Genomic DNA, 21,524 nt, shown 5'->3' on the forward strand with positions numbered 1-21,524 from the left:
CCATGATCTAATCAAGTGGCTGGGGAAATGCAAATGCTCCCTGGCTTAACCAGTTGGGACCCATTCCTGAAGATTGTCAAGGATATGAGCTGCAATGGATGTGTGGCGGCAACAGAATAGCCAATGGATTTTATAAAATATGTATATATAAATACATATGCCTTCACCAAAAACCATAATCTAAAGGAAACAGCCCAAGAAGTCAAAATGGTCATCTCTTGGTAGATGAAATTATAGGTGAATTTTTTTCTCCTTTACAATATTTTTCTGTGTTTTCTATAACAAACATGTATTACCTAAACACAAACAGTACCATTTGTTTACAAAAAGAATGGGTCATATGCCATGGGTTCCCTCTGCCCCACCTCACACCCCAGCAAGGGCCTCAGATTGGCTGAAGCCAGAGGCCCCGTGGAGCCCGTGGCTTTTCTGCTGACAGAGCCAAACCTCAGCACCCCATGGGCCCACGCTGTTCACTGGACAGGTGCCACCAAACCACCCTCATTGCATTAACCTGGACTCTGTGTCCTGGAGGGGCCATAGCCTAGGCTGCTGAGTGTTGACTAGCCAGCTAGTGGAACTGATGGTAGAGACTGGCCACAACAGTACCGGGAACATTCCAGCATCAGCAGTCATGGGAGGCCCAGGATCTCCCAGAACAGAGCTCTGCTCGTAATCCATGCCTTTATGGAGCAGTTTGTAATCTAGGCCAGCAGCCCTTCTCAGGTGGGGCTGGGTTTGGGGTTTAGTCTGTGATAAAACCAGGCTCAGACAAGGTCAGTGTCAGTCCTTAGCCTATGATCAGATTCAGAACTGAGTCTGGGGCTGGAGTCAGGGTTCAGTTAGTGATTGGGATTTGGTCTCCATCTGTGACTATGTTCAGGGCTCAGCCTTTGACCAGATTCAGTGCACAGTCTGAGGTCAGGGACTAGTATGTGACCAGAGTTGTGTGACCCAGGGTCAGAGCTCAGTTTGAGACCTGCGTTCAGTCAATGATTAGATTCAGGGCTCAGTCTGTGACCAAGATCAGGGCTCAGTCTGCCACCAGGTTCAGTTAATGACCAGACTTGGATCTCAGTCTAGACCTGGGCTTGGGGCTCAGTCTAAAATCAAGGGTTAGTCCAAACCAGGGTTAAAGTTCAGTCTGTGACTGTGGCTCAGTCTTAAGCTAGGATCAGGGCTCGATCTGGGTCCAGAATTGAGGTCTCCAGTTGGAATCAGGCTAGGTCAGGCTTGGATCAGGCTCAGTACTTGACCAGAACCAAGGCTCAATCTAGAGCTGGGGTAGAGGCTCAGTCTTAGTGTGGGATCGGGGCTCAGTTAACACCAAGATTAGGGCTCAAGTTGGATCTGGGATCAGGGCTAGGGTTTAGTCTGGCTCTGTGTTCTGTTCTGAGCTCCAATATAGAAGTTTCTGGAGACCTGGGCGCCAAGGGCAGGTCAGCATGCAAGAAAGGAGAGCCCCCAGGCAAGCTTCTGTCCCTGCAGTAAACCTCTCTTTGCCTGCTGAAGCCAGTTGTCCTAGAGCCTTCTAACCTACATGTCTCTGCTGCCCGAGATCCCCTCAAACCAGAATAAAAATAGCCATTCACTTCAGAGCAGCTGACAGCGGATGCCAGGCTGCCTGGGAGGAGGGGGAGCTGAGGAGAGGAAGGAAGGATGTTTGAGCTCAGGCCCCAGCTGTGTGACCTTGGGAAAGTCACTCCTCCTCCTTGAACCCATTCCTGAGGAGCAGAATGGGAGGTGAGGATGACACCTGCTCCAGAGGGTGAGAACAAGGGGAGAGTGATATAACATGTGGCAGTTGGTACCGATAAGGAACTCTGGAGTAAAGCCTTGGGGGGAGAAATGCTCCTCCAGGTCCTGTATACTTTCTTCTCCAGGAAGCCCTCCCTGATGCTTACCTCTTCCACCTTCCCACTCTACCCTGTAGCACCCTCTATGTCTCAAAACACTTCTCAACTAGTGGCCACAGTGTGACCTCCCTCACAGGGGACCAGCGAGCAAAAAGAAGAGGACAGACCCTTCTGTACCATTACCATCCTCAGGTGCCCCTGGGCGGTGGATCGAGGAAGAGGAAGAGGAAAGAGGAAGAAGCACGTCTCTCTCTCCCTTCCCTACTTCTGGGGGATTTACTCTGAGCCAAAGGGCCATGAGGGCACGTGTCCAGAGGTTGCATCCTTTCACAGCCGGAATCTTTCATACTCCATACCTTTGCACCTGCTGCTCCCTCTGCTTCCCGGGGTGTTTCTTCTCTTTTCAGTTTGGCAATACAGATTCTCCTTCAAAGAACAGGTTCAACAGGAACCTCTGTGGGGGAGAATTATCCACCATCTCCCTGGGAACCCCATGCTCTGTCCCCTGCTAGCTGTGTAATCCCTAGGCCTCAGTTTCTTCCTCTGTCAAATGGGGATCTTACTACCAACATCACAGGGTTACTATGGAGAGTAACTGAGATAATCCATCAACCACCTCCTTTCCTATCCCTGACCTAAACAGCCTTGAGGGTAACACTAAGATTTCTAGGATGGGGCAGGACAAGATGTACTCTCTGCCTCAGTACACCACCCCCTACCCCCAGGAGCGAGGGAAGGGAGGGAGCCAGAGGTGTCTCCAGAGACAGCCATCTCCAGGGGGGTGGTTCTCCCTGGCAGCTGCCCCCAGCCTGCCGCCCTGAGCCCCAGAGCCTGTTATCAACCTCCTTAGTCATCACACCAGGAGCTCAAATATAGCTCTTACCCTGTTCTCTTCTCAGCCGAGGTCTGCCCCCTGCCCCCCTTCCCCTAGCAAGGCCATGTCTGGGTCTCAGAGCCCCTTTTCCTTCCCCCCGACCCAGGAATGCAACTATGCTGGGCCTCAGTTTCAGCATCCTCCAAATGGGCAGGTTGGAATAGATGATGATGGTGGGGATGATGATGATGATGATGATTGTGGTGGTGGTGATGGTGGTGATGGTGGTAACTCCAGGGCAGCTGCCCTTACTGAGAGCTTGCTTGTGCCAGGCTCTGTGCTAAACTCCTCAGATGTATTATCTTGTTGAATTCTCACAGCAATCTTAGGAGGTATCTACTGCTTTTATCTGCCTTACACAGACCAGGAATCTGAGTGGCTCTCCAAGTAAGTCAGTGGCAGAGACAGAAACAAAGTCCCCTGCAGGATCTGAGCTCAGGGAGGGGACATGGTGGAGATCCTGGCTGCCCCACTGGGGCAGAGGAGCCCTTTGCATACTTATTTGCATGACATTTGCCTGGTTTCTCAAGGACATTGATGCCCTTGTCTCAGCCCAGATGGTTGAGCCCTAGGACTGGTTCCAGGGACCTGGATCTGTCTCCCATCACTTCCAGGATTGCAACAGAAGCCAAGTACTCTTGGGAGCCTCAGTTTTCTCATCTGTAAAATAGGAGTCAGAGGGCTAGGCAGGGTAAGCTCAAAATTTCCTTCCATCTCTGGTGGCCTGAGCACCACCACCCTGTTCACACTCACTTCCTCCCTCACCACCACCCGCATCTTCACCTCCAACTCCACCACCACCTCTTCTTCCGTCAACATAACACCCTCACCACCTCATCTGCCCCATCTCTCCTCCACTGTTGCTATAACCCTCATCTCTTTATTCTACCACCTCCACCCTCACCAACCTTTGTTATCATCCCTTCTATTGCCATCACCATTACCTCCACTACCTCCTCTATCATATCCATCCCACCACTATCACCTCCACTTTGCCAGCACTGTCAGTCCTCACTTCCATTATCATAATTACATACATTATCATCTCCACCCCTTCGATCACCACTGTCATTACCTCCCCGATCACCAACGTCATCACTTCCACCATCACAACATTTCTACCCCAGAACCCTAATATGGCCTGGGTCTCTGCCCCTGCAAATTCCAGCCTCACAGAGGTGCTAGCCCAGAAACACAGACTAGACCCAGAGACAGTCAAGCAGAGGTGGGAAGCCCATCCAGGAGAGGGAATGAGGTATCTGTCCACATGACTTTCATGCAGGGGACCACACCGGTCCATGAGGATACAGAGGTGACTTGATCAGCAGGGAGCTCTGGGCACAAAACTCTGATCATTTTCTGCCTAAACTGAGTGAGATCACTCCTCTGTAAGCAATCAAGCAGCTCTGGAGGAATCAGGGTTTCAGGGACTGCTTAGCAGATAAGAGTGAGAGTGGAGAAGAGCCAGAAGCAGAGCCCACAGCTATCTCCGGCCGTATCTGAACATGTCACTCATTCACTCTTCTCACTGATTGGTTGATTCATTCAACAAACACTTCCCTAGGTCTGTTGGAGACCAGGCCCTATGCTGGGTCCTGGCCAAAGAAGTTCCCAGACCTGTTTTTGACCCTCCTGCCAGTCTGTTCCCCCACTGCTGGGCATTTCTCCACCCCAGCTCCCTTCCCCCAGACATCCCAATTGACTCTTGTGGTTCCTGGGTCACTGAGGCAGCTCCCTTTCCTCACTGAGACTCAGGGGACCTCCCCAGCTCACCAGGTGACCTTGAGCAAGTCCCTCTCCCAAGCCACACCCAGTGAGTCTTGGAGGAGGAAAGCTGAGAGGAGCTGGGCTGGGCCTGGCTGTGGGGACATCCAAAGGGCAGGCGAGAGGTGTCTGCAGAAGAGGAGGGGTCAGTGCTGAGGTTGAGATGGGAAAGACTCCAGTTGCTGGAGCCTGAGTGTCTGGCTCTGGGATGGGAAGGATAGAGCCAGGGGAGGGGCGGGCACCAAGGCCTGAAAATGGGGCAAGGGTGGGGGCCAAGGCAAGCCCTGAGCTGGCAGGGAGTCAAGAAGGTCACAGGATCAGAGCAGGGACTCAGGTGTCTCTGAAGCCTTGGAGAGGGGGCTGACCTTTGAGCTACCTTACCCTCAGGTGTGTCAATGCCCCTCCCTTGAGCAAGCGCTGGCCAGGCCTACCGGCTGGAGGGTAAGAACAGAAAGACAGCTTCCACTATGCTGCCAGCTGGGACCTGTGCCAGGCCAATGGACCCACTTCCCCCGCTTCCTCCCCCACCATGACCATTCCAGGCTCAGCAGCCAGTCCCCAGGGGTAGGCCACCTTGCCCTGGCCACCTCTATGTTGGGAAGTCGGTGCCTGTGTCTTTAAATTCTCAGCAGGTTGAAACGGCTGATGACATCACTGGTTCCCGGGAGCTAGCAGAGGAGCTGGAGCCCAAGGGAACCCGGGCTGCCGGGGGCTGCAGACATGGAGGGCCAGGGCATCAGTGGCAGCGTGAGGCCAGGGACCCGGGCTGGCCTGGGCCCCCTGCCCATGCCCCATGGGATTTCCCAAACTGGGGCACCCTCCAAGGTAAGACCCCTAAATTCTAGTTCCCCCATTCCTGATCCTTAGTCCCACACCCCCCCCCCACATACTGCAGGCACCCTGGTGCCCCAGCTGAGGGGCTGGCACTCTTCTCTGCCCACCAAGCAGGGACTGGGCAAACAGGGTACCCTAGGGGCTGAGGGGGTAGTGATGGGACACTCAGAGAGAGATGGAGTTAGCTGTCTCCAGGACCTCCTGGGAAAGCCCTGGACCAGGTATCAGGGGACCCAGCTGTGCTCCAGCTTTGCTATGTGACCTTGGGCAAGTTGCTTGTCCTCTCTGAGCTAATGCAAAATGAGGAGGCTTGTCCCCGAAGACTGAAACTGTGACATCTGGGATGTCTAAGTTGTTAGTGCTGGAGGCGGTGTGGTGTTTGGGGTGGGGGTTTGGAGTGGGACACTAGGAACCAAGGAGGATGCCCAAAATGCAAGCCTCAAAGAGCTGAGTTTGGGGACAGAGGTGGAGGCAGAGTTTCAGATTCTCTGAACCAAGCAGGACATGGGATGCAGACAGAACTGCATCTCTGGAGGCAGGGATGGGGCCACCCCAGGGTGAGTGTAAACCTCCTTCTACCCTCCCTGGCCAGGGACACTTTATCCTGACTTCTGGAGACAGGGACATCAGACAGGGACAGATGGGAAAGGAAGAGGAGGTCCCTGCAGGGCCCCACCCGCCCTGCCACTCCACCTGCTGGACATAAAGAGGATACTTGCTTGCCTGTCCTCACAGGTGGGGTGACAAGGGTAAGAGGGTATAACTTGTGCACAGTGGTGCGGTGCCAGGATCAACAGAATCCTGGACTTGCTCTGGGTGTTAGAATCACACTTGGGAGGATGGACTATTCCATGGAGCTCAAATAGAAGCCTAGCAAATGTTGGGCTCATACATGCAGAGGATATGAGACTTAGGCTTCCCAGGATAAGGTGTGGCCAGGGATTCTTCACCAGGTTCCTTCATTTTAAGACAGGGAAACTGAGGCCCTGGGCAGGGAAGTGCTTGCCTAAGGTCACACAGAGCTGGGCTGGGAATCGACATGGCCAGTCCTAACCCAGGCTCTTGCTCCTGCACGGAGCTCTGGGAATGGGTGACGAGGACAGAGAGGGCTGTGACCAAGGAACTGGGGACGTTTGGCAGGGGGAACCTGAGGGTTCCTGTGTACTGTGGAGGAAAGGGGGTGGTGTTTAACAGGCTGGCCCCAGGGTGTCCTGAGTGGGAAGATCTGGGGGGGTGTCAGATCAGTAGCCCTTGGCTAGGGGAGCAGCAGGGACTGCAGGGGTGCGTGGTGCTCAGGGAAGCTGACTCCAGCCACCCAACACTCCAGGGTGGCCAGGGAGTGGGTGTCAGCCAGGAAGGCGAGGAGAGCCCTTGGGTCCAGGCTCACACTCTGCCTCCTTTGAGTTGGGGGTCTTAGTTTCCCCATCTATGAAAGATGTGTCACAGGTGAGGGAGGGGATAGGTTTCCATGTCCTGTTTCCTCCAGAAGAGAAGCTGATTCACAGCAGAATGGATTGAGGTGAGAAATTAGGAAGAACTTCCTCAGAAAGATGGGCCTTTCTTAGCTAGACAGAGTCTGCTGGGGTCTATATGGAAGTGGAGGCCTGGTTAGGGTTGACTCTGAGGCTCTGACTTGTCCTATATCCAAGATGGACTCATGTTTTCAGCTCCCAGCGAAGGAGAACGCAGCACCAGTACGCTCGGAACCAAGGTTGGCTCTGACACCTGTGGGGCCACCAGCAGCAATGCCACCTTCCTCAAAGGGGCCAAGGCTGGCTCTGGCATCTCCCGGACCCATCCTGGCTCCAATGTCTACCCCTGGAGGGCAGAAAACAGCTCCTGCCCACCGCAGCTCCAGCCTGGCTCCAACATCTATGGGCCAGTTGGTGATGTCTGCCTCGGCTGGGCCGAAGCCTCCTCCAGCCACCCTGGGGCCCAGGCTGGCTCCACTGTCCAGGGACCAGAAGCAGGTGCCACCTGCCTCCATGGGACCCAAGCCAGCCCTGGCTGCTTCAGGCCTGAGCCTGGCTGTGGCATCTGAGAAACAGCCCCCACAGCCCCCCTCCAGCTCTTCCCCAGTGCCCAGTCCAGTTCTGTCACTCTCTCAGGAACAGGCCCTGACTCCAGCATCCATGACATCAGCCCCAGCCTCTGTGGGATGGACACCAGCTAAACAGAGGGATGCCCCAGCCCCTAGACCTCTCTCCCCTTCAGAAGGGCATCTCCAGCCCCCGACTCAGACATCTGGTCCTGTGGGCTCCCCATCCTTGATTCAAGCCCCCCCAGACCCTTGGATCTCCCCCTCCTTCAGAGCCCGGCCTGAGGCCCCCCGCAGCAGCCCTGAGGATCCTGTCTCGTCCTGGCCACCACAGACTCTGCCCCTGGATGTGGGCCAGGGTCCTCCAGAGCCTGGCACTCGCTCCCCCGGACTTCTCTACCCCACCTTCCGGCCAGGGGCCCCCTTAGCCCAGACTGTGCCCCCACCTCTGCCCAAGCCACCCCGATCTCCCAGCCGCTCCCCCAGCCGCTCTCCAAACCACTCCCCGTGTGTCCCCCCAGCTCCTGAGATGGCCCTCCCCAGGCCTGGCACCCAGGGTGCCGGGCCTGGTGGGCATCTGAGCCCCAATCTTCAGCCCAGAGAAACCCCAGCCCCTCTTACCACCTCCTCTTCTACATCCACCTCGTCATCCTCCTCTTGGTCAGCTCAGCCCACCTGCAAGAGCGACCCTGGCTTCTGGTGAGGGGCCCTCTCCCAAGACATTGCTGGGGCTTGAACTCTAAGACTAGCCATCCTTCTAGGGTGGCTTACCCTACTCCACCCCAGCTGACCTCCCTGAGGAAGACTCCCTGTGGGTGTTAGGCCCACTCTGGGGCCCTCGGAAGACAGCATCCTCTCCTAAGGGACTTGCCTACCCCGCCTCAGTTGATCTCCCCTGGAAGAGTCTGGTGGAAGGGACCCTGGGCCCACTGTGGGTCCTTCTGAGGGCTGATAGTCAAGCTTATTTCCCCAGAAAAAGCCCTGTGGCAGGGAGGTTGAGGGTAAGAGAGTGGTCCCCAGTAGTAACCCCTTCTGTACCCCCACATCCCCAGGATCACTGTGGTCACATGGAACGTGGGCACCGCCATGCCCCCCGATGATGTCACATCCCTCCTTCACCTGGGCAGCAGCAGCGATGACAGTGACAGGGCAGACATGATCGCCATAGGGTGAGGGGACAGGGCGAGTAGACTCCCTCCTGAGCCCCTCCTGCCTCCCAGACCCTCTCCCGCGGGAGGGGTTTCTAGGGCGCCCCCCCCATCCGAAGGCCGCCTCACAGTCCCCCACAGGTTGCAGGAAGTGAACTCTATGATCAACAAGCGGCTCAAGGACGCGCTCTTCACCGACCAGTGGAGCGAGCTCTTCATGGACGCACTGGGGCCCTTCAACTTCGTGCTGGTAACTCCTCCCTCAACCCCCGGGCAGGTGGAGACCCCTGGATTCTCAGCCCTAGCTCTGCCTTGATTCACCGTGGGGCCCGCTGGGCCTCGGTGGCCGGGTCCATGAAATGGGAGGATGGAGGAGCAGACCTTTAAGAACCGGAAAAGGCGAGGGCGGGGGCGGGGAGTTGTGTCCCGTCTCTCAGCCTCCTCACGCCTCTGCTGCAGGTAAGTACTGTGCGGATGCAGGGCGTCATCCTGCTGCTGTTCGCCAAGTACTACCATCTGCCCTTCCTGAGGGATGTGCAGACTGATTGCACCCGCACTGGCCTGGGTGGCTATTGGGTGAGCGTGGAAGCGGCCTGGGAGGGTACAGGGCCCTAAGGGATCCGTAGATTAGTCCCCGGACCCCCGCATACTGGCAATATCCCCACCCCAAGCTACACCCCTTACTCTGAGGCCCGCCTCTCCCCACCCACCCCCACCCCTTGTTTTCTAGACCCCGCCTCTCCTAGTGTTCCACTCCCATCCCTAGAACCCACCCCTCTCCACACTTCCACGGGTCCTGGGCCTCACCCGCTGACCCCGCCCACCTAAGCCCCGCGGGCCTCACCTCCTAGCCTAGGCCCCGCCCATGACCCACCCAACCTTGTTTCCCAAGGGCAACAAGGGTGGAGTGAGTGTGCGACTGGCCGCCTTCGGGCACATGCTGTGCTTCCTGAACTGCCACCTGCCGGCCCACATGGACAAAGCGGAGCAGCGCAAGGACAACTTCCAGACCATCCTCAGCCTCCAGCAGTTCCAGGGGCCTGGAGCTCAAGGGATCTTGGATCACGAGTATGGGCAGGGGCGGGACCTAATGGGGCTTGGGCGGGGCTAGTGAAGGAGGGGTGGGCCTCAGGGGCGAGGCCGGTGCGCCTTGTGGGGAGAGGCGGGGCCTATGGGGGTGGAGACCACCCACACTATAGCTAGGAACAAGAAAGCTGGTAAGTTTGATGGGGAGGTGGAGCCTGCAGGGTGGAGCTTTGCCGAGGGGCAAGGCCTTGCTGGGGGTCGGAACCTAACTTCTAGGTCTACACCCCCTGCTGCTCCGTGGTGGGCTGGAGGCTCTGCAGCAACCCACCCACCCTCTGCGTCATCACTAGGAGCAGCTGTCGGGTTGGATGGGGGCAGAGAAGGATCTGGGTTGGGCTCTTCACCCCATGGACCCCGCTGACCCCCACCTCCGAACAGCCTCGTGTTCTGGTTCGGGGACCTGAACTTCCGCATCGAGAGCTACGACCTGCACTTCGTCAAATTTGCCATCGACAGCGAGCAGCTCCACCAGCTCTGGGAGAAAGACCAGGTGGGGAATCCCAGCCTGGACCCCAAAACCCCAAGCACACAGAACATGCCCTAGGACCACCTGTACCCTAGGCTATGGTCCTTGCCCTCATCTGCGCTGCCCAAGCTCTTGTCCAATTCTGTGCTTCTGGACCCTCACAGCTCAACATGGCCAAGAACACCTGGCCCATCCTGAGGGGCTTCCAGGAGGGGCCCCTCAACTTTGCGCCCACCTTCAAGTTTGACGTGGGTACTAACAAATATGATACCAGGTGAGCTCAGAACTGGGATGAGAGGTGGGGATGTGGGCTGAGGTCTTCTGGATAAGGGAGACAGGAAAGAGAGACAGGAGGCACATGTGCCTTGACCCCCAACCCCTGATACTCAGCCTACCCTTGCCCACCGCAGTGCCAAGAAGCGGAAGCCAGCCTGGACAGACCGTATCCTGTGGAAGGTCAAGGCTCCAGGTGGAGGTCCCAGCCCCTCGGGACGGGAGAGCCACCGGCTCCAGGTGACCCAGCACAGCTACCACAGCCACATGGAATACACTGTCAGCGACCACAAGCCCGTGGCTGCCCAGTTCGTCCTGCACGTGAGTCCTGGCCTCATGCTCCCCGCATGACATCCCCAGGCCCAGCTCAGCATCCCACTGCCCCCCGGTAACCCCTTACACCTGCCCTCAGTAGCATCCACTTGTCACAGCAGACTGGGAGTGGGATTATGATCTCCATTATTTATTTATTTATTTATTTATTTATTTATTTATTTATTCTTGGCCATACCACGTGGCATGTGGGATCTTAGTTCCCGGACCACGGATCAAACCCATGCCCCCTGCACTGGGAGCTCAGAGTCTTAACCACTGGACTGCCAGGGAAGTCCTATGATCTCCATTTTCAGGTGAAAAAACTGAGGCCCAGAGACACAGCACCCCTTGCCCCAGGTCACATGGCTACTAAAGGGAAGGTTTTGAACCCTGGCTAGTCTGATTTCAAAGGGTATACCTTTTCATTAATCTCTAATTCCCCTTTTCTGAGAAAGGCTTAGGGCAACTTATGTTAAAATTCACATATATAATAAGACCAGCCACCAAAATATTTACTCAAATCCCATGTAGCGTTCATTCACATTCATTTATTATTTATTTACCATCTTACCATATGTGATGGGGAGGGGGAGTAGAGATACAAAAAAATACAAAGCTAAACTCTAAATAGTTACTATAAAATTTAGCATTGTGTTTAGGATTTTTTTATTATAAATTTTTATTGATTTATGTATTTATTTTTGGTTGCATTGGGTCTTCCTTGCTGCGCGCAGGCTTTCTCTAGTTGCAGTCAGTGAGCGGGGGCTACTCTTCGTTGTGGTGCGCGGGTTTCTTACTGCAGTGGCTTCTCTTGTTGCGGAGCTCGGGCTCTAGGCGCACAGGCTTCAGTAGTTGTGGCGCATGGACTTGGTTGCTCCACGGCATGTGGGATCTTCCCAAACCAGGGCTCGAACCCGTGTCGCCTGCATTGGCAGGTGGATTCTTAACCACTGCACCACCAGGGAAGCCCCTGTGTTTAGGATTGGGGCTCCTAGCTGCCAAAGGAAAAAGGGGAAATCCAAGAATGTCAGAACTGGATCTTAGAGACCACGTAGTCCAACTTTCTGTTAGTGGAGTAGGCATGCGCCCCAAGTCGCACACAGGCTCAGCAGCAGAGTGGGGTAGAGCCCAATTTCCAGTCCTGAAACCCAACTCTGGGCTCTCCGATTCTCTTGATCTGATAAGAGGGAGCCCAGCAGACCAGAGAATGTTTTCCCTGCTAACTTTGTCATATGGTCAGTCAGAGGGACAGTGGCCAATGTCCTCAGCTGGGAATGGAAATCTGCCCATGTCTGGCCTCCCATGACCTTTGGTAAAAGCCTTGGGTGGGAGGTTTAACTCCCAATCAGGGACCTCACCTTGAGAACCACTCCTTTTGGGTGCCCTGTCCTTCCCTCCTTATCTAGAACCCTGTCCCTTGTAAAACATTACCTGTTGAGCACCTACTATATGCCAGAGCCTGTGTAGCCTACTTCATGTATGTCATCCCTTTGAATACTGTGGTAGGCCCTGAGGATATCCAAATTCTTCTTTCAGTTTTACTGATGAGAGAAACAGAGGCTCAGAGAACTTAAATCTCTTATCCAAAGCAACACAGCACAGGGCTCAGCAGGAGTTTTGACCCCACAAGGCCCTAAAGGGTATTTCCAAGAGCGCAACCTGGCCAGACCTGCTGTTAGGAACCCACGGCAGGGAGAGGATGTGCTGGTTTCTTCTAAGCAGCTTGGCTTAGAAGCTGAGGAGGGAGAGAAAGTTGAAACCAGATAAACAGGGGAGCAGACAAAGCCGGAGGCTGGCACCACTGAGTCTTTTCCTGAGGGACAGAGGTGAAGCCAGTACCCTGGCCACCTGCCACCCCATCCACATGGTGACCCCCTGCTCAGCCTGGGGTGACCCTGGGAAGAGAAGATTCTTTTGTCTCCATGGACTGATGACAAACAAGGTTAATAGTGGTTCCTTAATACAGGTGGGGAAACTGAGTCTTACTTAGCCTGATGAGGGGCTTACCTGAGGTCATGAAGCAGGTTAGTAGCAGAGCCTGGACGGTCTCCAGCCACCTACCCAGAGCTCTTCTTGCCTGCTCATGGGTGTTAACTTTACTCCAGAATATCCAGTGCATCATGGGACTCCTTTGTTAGCTTATAGGCAAGTCATTCATTGAGCACCTACTGTATACTGAGAAGTTTATAGGACGCTTTATATGGTATCTCATTGAATCTGCAGAGCAACCCCAAGAGTTAAATAAGATCATCAGAGTTTAAGGAGAGGAGCCCTTCTATTCAGCGAGGTCAAGAAACTCACCTTGGGTCACACTGCATAACAATGGCAGAGCCAGGGACAAACCCACGGTCTACTAAGCTTCAAAGCTGTGTTCTCACTCACTTCCTAAGGAGGCTAAGGACAAAAAGAGCCCTGAGCTGGGAGGCAGGAAACCTGGCATTCATCCTGGACCTGTTCTTCCTCAGTTTCCCAGTCTGTGCAGTGGCTTCAAAGGCCCTTCATCTCAGCCAATTTGTGCCGACGCAGGCGCAAGGGCTCTAGGTGTATAGAATACTAGAGGGTCTTGCCTGATGTTGCCCCCTGCCCCTGGGCAGTTTGCCTTCAGAGACGACGTGCCGCTTGTGCGGCTGGATGTGGCAGACGAGTGGGTGCGGCCGGAGCAGGCTGTGGTGAGGTACCGCATAGAGACGGTGTTTGCCCGCAGCTCCTGGGACTGGATCGGCTTGTACCGGGTGAGACGGGCAGGGGTGGTCGGTACATCGGGGAAGGAAGGGCCTGAAGGGGCAGCCAGGGACCCACGTGGAGTCCCTGGCTTCCCCAGAGTTTGAGGCTGCTGGGGTCAGACCTTAGGGGTCACGACCCTGATTGCTCTCACCCCAGGTGGGTTTCCGCCACTGCAAGGACTACGTGGCTTATGTCTGGGCCAAACACGAGGATGTGGATGGGAACATCTACCAGGTACTTAAGGGGAGGGGGAGAGTGGGAGGAAGTCCCCATTGCCCTTGGGGGCTCAGGATTCAGCTTGAAGGGTCCTGAGGCTGCCTCCCTCACCCCAACCTGGGCCTAAACCCCCCGGCCCACCAGGTGACATTCAGTGAGGAGTCACTGCCCAAGGGTCACGGAGACTTCATCCTGGGCTATTATAGCCACACCCACAGCATCCTCATCGGGGTCACTGAGCCCTTCCAGGTAAGTAGGCCAGGCTGCAGGGTCAGGGGCACCAAAGGAGTATTCAAATGCCTCTACAGCTTCTACATTCTGTTCTGTGACCTCCTACAAGTATCCTGACCTTCCTGGGTCTGCCAAGGGGGAGGGTGGGAGTGGTTCCCAGAGGCCTCAGTGGCCAGCTGGGGAGAGCGGCACCCCAGTGACCAGCCTTCCCCCCAGATCTCACTGCCTACCTCGGAGCTGGCCAGCAGCAGCACAGACAGCTCGGGTGCCAGCTCGGAGGATGAGGATGACAGCACCCTGGAGCTGCTTGCATCCAAGTCCCGCAGCCCAAGCCCTGGCAAGTCCAAGCGGCACCGTAGCCGAAGCCCAGGTCTGGCCCGCTTCCCCGGCCTCGCCCTGCGGCCCTCATCCTGTGAACGCCGTGGCACCAGCCGAAGCCCCTCGCCCCAGAGCCGCCGCCTGCCTTGGGTAGCCCCCAACAGGGGCAGTGATGGTGGCAGCCAGGGCAACAGTGAGGAGGGTCCCCCTGGGCTGCCTGGGTCCTGGGCATTCCCACCATCTGTGCCTCAAAGCCTGGGGTTGCTGCCTGCCTTGCGCCTAGAGACCGTAGACCCTGGCGGTGGAAGCTCCTGGGGACCCGATCGGGAGGCCCCGGCCCCTGACAGCCTGTCTCCCAGCCCCCAGGGTCAGCAGGGCCTGGAGGAAGGGGGCCTGGGGCCCTGAGGGCGAGGTGGGCAGGCAGGCCTACGTGGCCCCCACTCTGCCTCAATCTTCTGCAAACCCACCTGCCTCCCTCCTGCTGCTGCTCCAGCTTTATGTGCACCTGCCACTCTATTCTGGCCAAGGGTGGCCAACTGGGGTCCCCCAAACTTGGTCCTGGCACCTCAACTGTGACAATCAGCAAACCCCTATCCCAGCCCCTATCTGGGATGGGGGAGCAAACCTAGAGGTCATCAATTAGGAATTAAATTCTCCAGCCTCACTCCTGACTTCTTCCTAACTTGTTAGCAGTCTGGGATTGGGGGCAGTCAGAGGAAGGGACTAAAGAGACGAGAGGATGACAGATCTGACAATTACCAGGCACCAGCTATATACATTACACATGCCATGTCCTTTAAGCTGCACCACAAGTTGTGGTGTTGAGTTCAGTGTAGTTCTTAGCTCCATTTCACAGGTGAGCAAACTGAGGCCTCCAAGAGGTTATGTGAACCTTTAAAAATCAGACGCCTAGGGCTTCCCTGGTGGCGCAGTGGTTGAGAGTCCGCCTGCCGATGCAGGGGACACGGGTTCGTGCCCTGGTCCGGGAAGATCCCACATGCCGCGGAGCGGCTAGGCCCGTGAGCCATGGCCGCTGAGCCTGCGCGTCCGGAGCCTGTGCTCCACAGCGGGAGAGGCCACAACAGAGAGGCCCGCGTACCGAAAAAAAAAAAAAAAAAAATTAGACGCCTAAGCACAGTTTGGCTGTGTGCTGGAGGGAGGGAACATTTACTAGGTGGTGAGTGCTGTCTGTGACTTGGTTCGCTTAATCCTCAACAACCCTATGAGGTAGGTCCTATTTACACTCCCCTTTTTCAGAGGAGGAAACTAAGGCTCAGAATGAAGGAGGTCTCTTGCTTAAGGGCACAGGGGAGATCTGAATTTAAGTCTAGGCCAGAAAGAATGGGCCAGGGCTGGGCCAGGAAGATTATAGCAGCTGTTAAGAGAAGAGGTCCCCTGGGGAGGTGAGTTGGGAAGCCCCTTTCTAGCTTCTGCCACCCTGGATTCAGTCACAGGCACTTCTGTGACATCCCTCATTCCCCACCTGCTGCCCTAGACCTCAGCAGGCAGACACTGGGGCTTCCCTGGGCAAGTTCTTGAGACATGCATTAATTTCACAACATAGACATATATGTACCTCCTCCTGGTACCTCCTGGGGCTGCTGCAATGTTACCTTCTCCCCATTCCCATCTGGATGTTAATTTCTCTGGGAAGGCCCAAGCCTGGGGCTGCAGAATGAGCCTCCTGAATACCACATCCAAGCACAGAGGGGTTGTGTCACCAGCCCAAGATCACCCAGCACAGCAGGAGACGTGGTCCAGCATTTGGGCCTTGGCCCCCCCACCCTACCCATGCAGCCCTCTGGCTATCCACAAGAGCCTGTCCATGCTTCACTCTAACACGTGGAGGGGAAGCTGAGACCCCCCAAGGCCTAGCAAAGCCAGGGACGAGGTCCAGTCTTGTGCCCAGGAGAGCTGGAACTGAGGTCACTGGTTCCAGGATTTCTGCTGTCCTTCAGGTCCTCCAGCTCCCTGGGTCAGCTGCAGGCACCGGTCATAGAATGACATGGGGGCCTTTGGGTGCTCTGAAGTCCATGCCTGCCTGTTGTCTGTGCCTGTCCCCTGGAGCTGGAGTTGCCTCTGCTGAAGTCGCCGCAGGTGCCGAGCTGACACCTTGATAGCCCTGGGGTCTCTGGAACAGCTGTGAGGAGAGAAAAGTGGGGCAGGTGGTCATAACTGCCAAGAATCCCACCCTAATCTGCAGAGAGGGTGACCAAGGCCCAGAGAGGAGCAGGGCTGGGGCCGGGAGGGTGGGTGGCTGTTACACCTAGCAGGGGGCAGAATAAACCTGGGTTGGCACCCAAAGGCCCAGGTTCTGCCACTAGCTGGCTGCAGAAACCTGGGTCAGTCTGGGCCTCAGTTTCCCTACCTGTGAAATAGGAAAAGTAACAGAGTTAGTTTTGAGAATCAGAATTGAAATTGTGGATTATGGGGTAAGAGGTAAGCAGGTGTTTTACTATGTGTCCTGCAGGTCTTGGCCTATGTACGTCACACACGCCACTTCCTTGGCTTCTACCTCCATTTTATAGGTAAGGAAACAGAGGTGTGGAGAGGTTATTCAGCTTGCAAGGTCACAAAGGAAGTAAATGACAGAGTTGAGATGCAACCTACATGGACCAACTGCAGAGCCGAACACAGGGATGATGACAGTGGAGCTCAGGGGTCCCCTGACCCCCTCCATCACCCTCTCAGCCCAGGTGCACAAAGGCAGCAGAGGCAACCCACCCCTTGGGAAGTCCCCCATCCCTCCCGGCCCTGATGTCACTTACCCTTTGCCCTCAGCACAGTCCAGTGGAGGGGCCAGTTTGAAGCAGGTCATGCCCAGCAGCTCCCAAAGTATGTTGGCGCCCACAGGTGCACTGTGGAGCCTCAGGAAGCGTGCCAGACTGAGGGCAGAGGCAGGCTCAGGCTGGGGCAGGGCCTCGTCAGCCAGGTGTCCCTCCCCAGTGCCTGGCAACAGGCAGCCCACCCCCAAGGGTCCAAGCAGGCCTCACCGGCGCGTGCAGTTGCAGTGGAAGAGGGGTTCACGGGCATTGTTGAACAGCTGGAACTTGGTCTTCTGGGGCCCGATCTGGTGCTCACACTGGTCCAGGCGGCGGAAGCTGCGGCAGGCGTGGCGGGCACCTGAGGGCAGGTGTGGTGGTGAGAGGAGCCCTGTCCGATGCCCACTGCCATCCGGCACACATGCTCTGTCCCCCACACACAGTGTCGCTTCCGTCTCATGCCCTTTGTGCCTTCAGAGTGCCTCACACATAGGAGACGCGTGTGCATGCACACACACACACAGAGCAGTGCTGCCATGGGGAAGCCCAGAGAGTCGAGAGCGGTCAGAAAAGGTTTCCTGGAGACAGAGGCTTCTAAGCTGAGGCTGGAAGAGGGGAAGAGTCAGGGAGAATTCTCCAGGCATCAAGAACAGCATGTGCAAAAGCCCAGCAGTGGGAGAGAGCAAGTGGCTTTAGAAGAACCAAATGAAGTTTGTGGAACTGGAGTTTCGACTGGGGAGTAGGATCTGCAGGACCAGACTCGACAACCCCTGGGTGTTGGGACATCATGGTGGGGCCTCAGCGAGGAGTGCCATGGACAAGTTTGGAGCTTACAAAAATCCCTCTGGCTGCAGCAGGAGAGAGGTTGGGAGACCCCAGAAGGAGTTCAGAGCAGGAAAGGAAGCAACATAGGGGGCCCCCACCCTGAACAGAGTCAGGGACACCTCCTTACATCAGGAGCCCCCAAGGTTAGGTTCTGAGCTCACCTTGAGGTTTTAGGCCATGCCATAGTCCCTGGAGGCCTGAATCAGTGACCTCCAGCTGGACTATGGGGGCCACATCAGGCCCAGGGGAGGCCACAGGGGCCTGGAGGGCTGTGGCGTTGGCTTGGCTGGGGTACTTGGACTCTTTCTGCTGTGCTGGCCACTTCTGAGGGTGCTGAATCCACCGAGGCTTGCTGGGTGCTGGGTTCTGAGGACTGGGAGTCAGGGGGATGGCAAGGGAGCTCCAGGAGGCATTGTAGAAGGTCCTGGGCTGGAGACGGGCGAGGGATACAGAGCCATATGTTCTACACCTGGGAGGTAGCACGTGGTGGCAATTGGTAACCCAGAATCCCCCCTCCCAGAAGTCCCCAGGTTCATCTCCATGGAGATCAGGGCTCTGCCAGTCCCACCCCTCATCCCACATCCCACTGGGTCCTGCAGGGCACCCAGGGAGCGTCTGCATCCTGGGCCCCACCCTGAGGAGAAGACAGGGAGGGCGAGGCATCATTCCCTGGAGGACAGACATACAGAGAGGCTTCCCTCCCAGGCTTGGAGCCCGAGCTCCCAACTGGCTGGGAAGGGGCTCGAAAGGGGCAGCCACATACCCGCCCCACCAGTACCACTCCACACAGGCCTCCTGGTCCTCCAGCACGAAACAGGGGATCGCCAGCACGTTGAAGAAGGCCACGCCCACGATGTCGGAGATGGAATCCCGTTGGTTATGCAGGCACTGCTGGAACCTGTCCCAGAGCCAGCACTCAGGTCCCTGGACCACAGAGAGCTACCTGGCTCCTCTCCCAGACCACCTGGTCACTACCAGCCAGGTGATTTGGGGTCCAAGTGTCCCCTCTCCTGTTAGGCCTCAGCTTTCCCACTGCACAGTGGACTCTGGCTGGCTGATCCTTTAGGATTCTCTGGAATCCTGGACTCTGCACCAGGTAATCCCGGTGGATAATCCCACCCCGAGCTCCCAGCCCTCCCTGCCCACCACCAACCTGGCATCACAGTTGCAGTGGGAGATGGTGTGGAGTCGGTAGTTTCGGATGCCATAGCTGTACTGGAAGGGTGAGACAGTCTGTGGGCAGCGGTCATGTTCCTGGCAGCAGAGATCGGGGCCCTGGAAGACCCCTGCAGGAAGCGGAGGGGGCACCAGCTCAGCAGGGTCGTGGGCACCACATGCCGGCTATGCCCGCGTGGTGTTGGGAGCAGAGACCTGGTTCTCATCCCAGCCCTGATACAGATGACCTGGGTGGCCTCAGGCCTCCCCCTGTGGGACTCACAGTTCCAAAGCTTGAAGAGAACACCCAGGTACAGCCTCTGTTGGGCAACTCCAAGGCCAGGCAGCCCACACATGAACCCTTGCCCACAGAAAGATCTTCCTCAGGTGAACTGGTGTCTGCCTCCAGAGTTCTTGGGCTCACACCCCAAGTGAAACTCCAAAGTTATGAATATGTGTGGAATGGAATGGTAAACAGCAGGGTGCAATCTCGCTGGCACAATGAGGCATTGTCAGGATGCCAACCTGCTCCAACTCAAGTGCCAAGTCCTCCTCCCAGCCCTCCACGCGTACGCACTGACAGCTGTACCGAGAGTGCAAAAAAGCCATGCATGTTTTTCACCACCTGAGCAATGATGCCCTTTACTGAGCATCTCCCAAATGCCTGGCACTTCCCACACCCAAGCACACAGCAGCCCTGGGAAGGAGGTGTCACGTTTATTGTACAGGTGAGGAAACAGATTCAGAGAGGGGAGGTGACTCGTTCAGCTCGGAAGGGCTGAGCTGGGATTTGAACCCAGGCCTTTGGGTCTCGGCGTCCCCTCCACTGGGCACCCTGTACCCATAAAGCCTCCTCTTGGGTAATGGTTTCTTGGCTCAGCTGACCCTGGATCCATCCCAGCCAGCCTCCTTCCTCAGATGGTAATTAATGAGGCCTCCCAGGTGTGAGTAGGACCTTTCCCATCTATAACCACATTTAAGCATCCCATGATGAGATTTATGGTCACCCCATTTTACAGATAAGGAAATTGAGAGTCAGAGTGGCTAAGTCACTTCCTCAGGGCACACAGCCTGGGAGAGTGGGTACCAGGGCTAAAGGCTGCATTCCCCCCCGCCACCAGCCCCCCTGTCCACACACCGATGGCTCACCCAGCTCCGAGGAGTTCCCGGCAGAATCCCCGACTCCACACCACAGTGTGCCAGGCATGGTCCAGCCTCTCTTCACCCGCTGGTTCCCCATGCTAGGCGCTCCACTCTGCCCTGCTGCTCGCTTCTCCCTGGTCCCTGCTGGACTCTCGGCAGGCCCTCTGCAGGCCTCCCACTGACTCTTAAGTGTGGCCAGGGCTCTCTGCAGCTCAGGTCCAGGGGTGTGGATGAAGGAGTCCCGGGTGATCTCACCAGCACAGAGGGTACTGAAGGCTGTAGTGAGCTCTGGCTCATCCTGCCGGCTGCACACCTGCAGCCTCCCGTGCGCATCCCAGTGGGCATGGAACAGGGCTAATCCCTGGGCATCCTTGCCCAAGAAGCTAAGGAACCCCAAAGGGCTGCCAGAGATGGGTCTGGCCAAGTGGCAGGAGGTGCTGTGCAAGTGGAGGGCAGGGGAGCCCCCCAGAGCTGCCCCCAGGAAGTTCAGCACCCCCAAGAGCACCACCAGAACCCCCATTCTGCCCTGGCCCAGCCCAGTCAGACAAAGCCCCCGGGAATCCTACCCTGGTGGGCCCACGAGGCAGCAGCTCTGTAGCTGAGCGGAAACGAGCCCAGCCGACCCGGTGCTGCGGGGCCAATGAATGGAGCTTTGGGAGGAGTAGGAAGGAGGTTGGAGTATGGGGTGATCTGGGGCTTGTAACTGAATCCACCGGCTGGGCAGGCCGCTGATTGGCTGGAGGAGTACACTGGGTGGGGCCCACGCCCCCACTTGGCCTGCCTTTCTCCACGCCTTCCAGTCACCTGCCACCAGCCTTGCCTGGATGGGGACGGTAGGAGCCAAAGCCCTGGGGGCAGGGGCCAGAAGGGGGATCTGTATCTCCCTGGGGAGGGAAGAGGGTTTGGGGGCTCAGAGGAGGCTCCTAGAACTGGTCATCCCCCCATCCCAGGGATGGCCGCCAAGCCCACCTCCATGAAGCTGGCAGAGAGCCATGGGTTTCTGCCAAAGCTGGGTAAAGGAGGTAAGGGCAGGGCTGGGGCTCTGTGGCCACACCCCTCCCCCGGGAGGCTCTGAGGCTTCTGGGAAAGGGAGCATCCATGCCCCACCCCCCCGCCACCTGGGTGCTCTCCCTTCCCAGTCCTGGTTCTAAGAAAGGCACTCAGCATATTCAGCTCCCCACTTCCTGGGACTCCAAGCACAGGCATGTCCCGGCAGCAGCCCTCCTGGTCTGATAGATGGTGTAGACACAACCAGAGCAGACTTTGAAGGCAACACTGGGGCTTCCCTGGTGGTGCAGTGGTTAAGAATCTGCCTGCCGGGCTTCCCTGGTGGCGCAGTGGTTAAGAATCCACCTGCCAATGCAGGAGACATGGGTTCAAGCCCTGGACCGGGAAGATCCCACGTGCCACAGAGCAACTAAGCCAGTGCGCCACAACTGCTGAAGCCCGCACGCCTAGAGCCCGTGCTCTGCAACAAGAGAAGCCACGACAATGGG

At 56.7% G+C, this 21,524-nt stretch overlaps 2 protein-coding genes across 7 annotated transcripts; one reads left to right on the top strand and one right to left on the bottom strand.

The window, feature by feature from the left end:
* Positions 1–5,199: 5,199 nt before the first annotated feature.
* INPP5J (inositol polyphosphate-5-phosphatase J) lies at positions 5,200–14,883 on the top strand (the record flags this gene model as incomplete). Of its 6 annotated transcripts, none has more annotated exons than XM_081252611.1 (13): positions 5,200–5,319; positions 6,978–8,065; positions 8,419–8,535; positions 8,656–8,764; positions 8,974–9,090; positions 9,407–9,582; positions 9,979–10,090; positions 10,231–10,340; positions 10,477–10,660; positions 13,249–13,386; positions 13,535–13,612; positions 13,739–13,843; positions 14,042–14,883. In XM_081252611.1, the coding sequence occupies 13 exons, from the start codon at positions 5,215–5,217 to the stop codon at positions 14,546–14,548; spliced, it is 2,946 nt and encodes a 981-aa protein (XP_081108737.1). In that variant the 3' UTR covers positions 14,549–14,883. The 6 variants fall into 6 exon arrangements, with proteins under 6 accessions (XP_081108737.1, XP_081108739.1, XP_081108740.1 ...); XM_081252613.1 differs by having other exon boundaries at positions 6,996–8,065; XM_081252614.1 differs by having other exon boundaries at positions 5,215–5,319; positions 6,978–7,039.
* A 1,141-nt stretch (positions 14,884–16,024) lies between these two features.
* On the bottom strand, positions 16,025–20,548 carry PLA2G3 (phospholipase A2 group III; the record flags this gene model as incomplete). The annotated part of the gene is made up of 7 exons (XM_081252781.1): positions 16,025–16,283; positions 16,912–17,028; positions 17,137–17,266; positions 17,892–18,199; positions 18,494–18,628; positions 18,884–19,016; positions 20,035–20,548. The coding sequence occupies 7 exons, from the start codon at positions 20,546–20,548 to the stop codon at positions 16,070–16,072; spliced, it is 1,551 nt and encodes a 516-aa protein (XP_081108907.1). The 3' UTR covers positions 16,025–16,069.
* Positions 20,549–21,524: the final 976 nt, after the last annotated feature.

The sequence above is a fragment of the Mesoplodon bidens genome (genome assembly GCF_964165515.1).
Source record: "Mesoplodon bidens genome assembly, chromosome: 13".
NCBI classification, from domain to species: Eukaryota; Metazoa; Chordata; class Mammalia; order Artiodactyla; family Ziphiidae; genus Mesoplodon; species Mesoplodon bidens.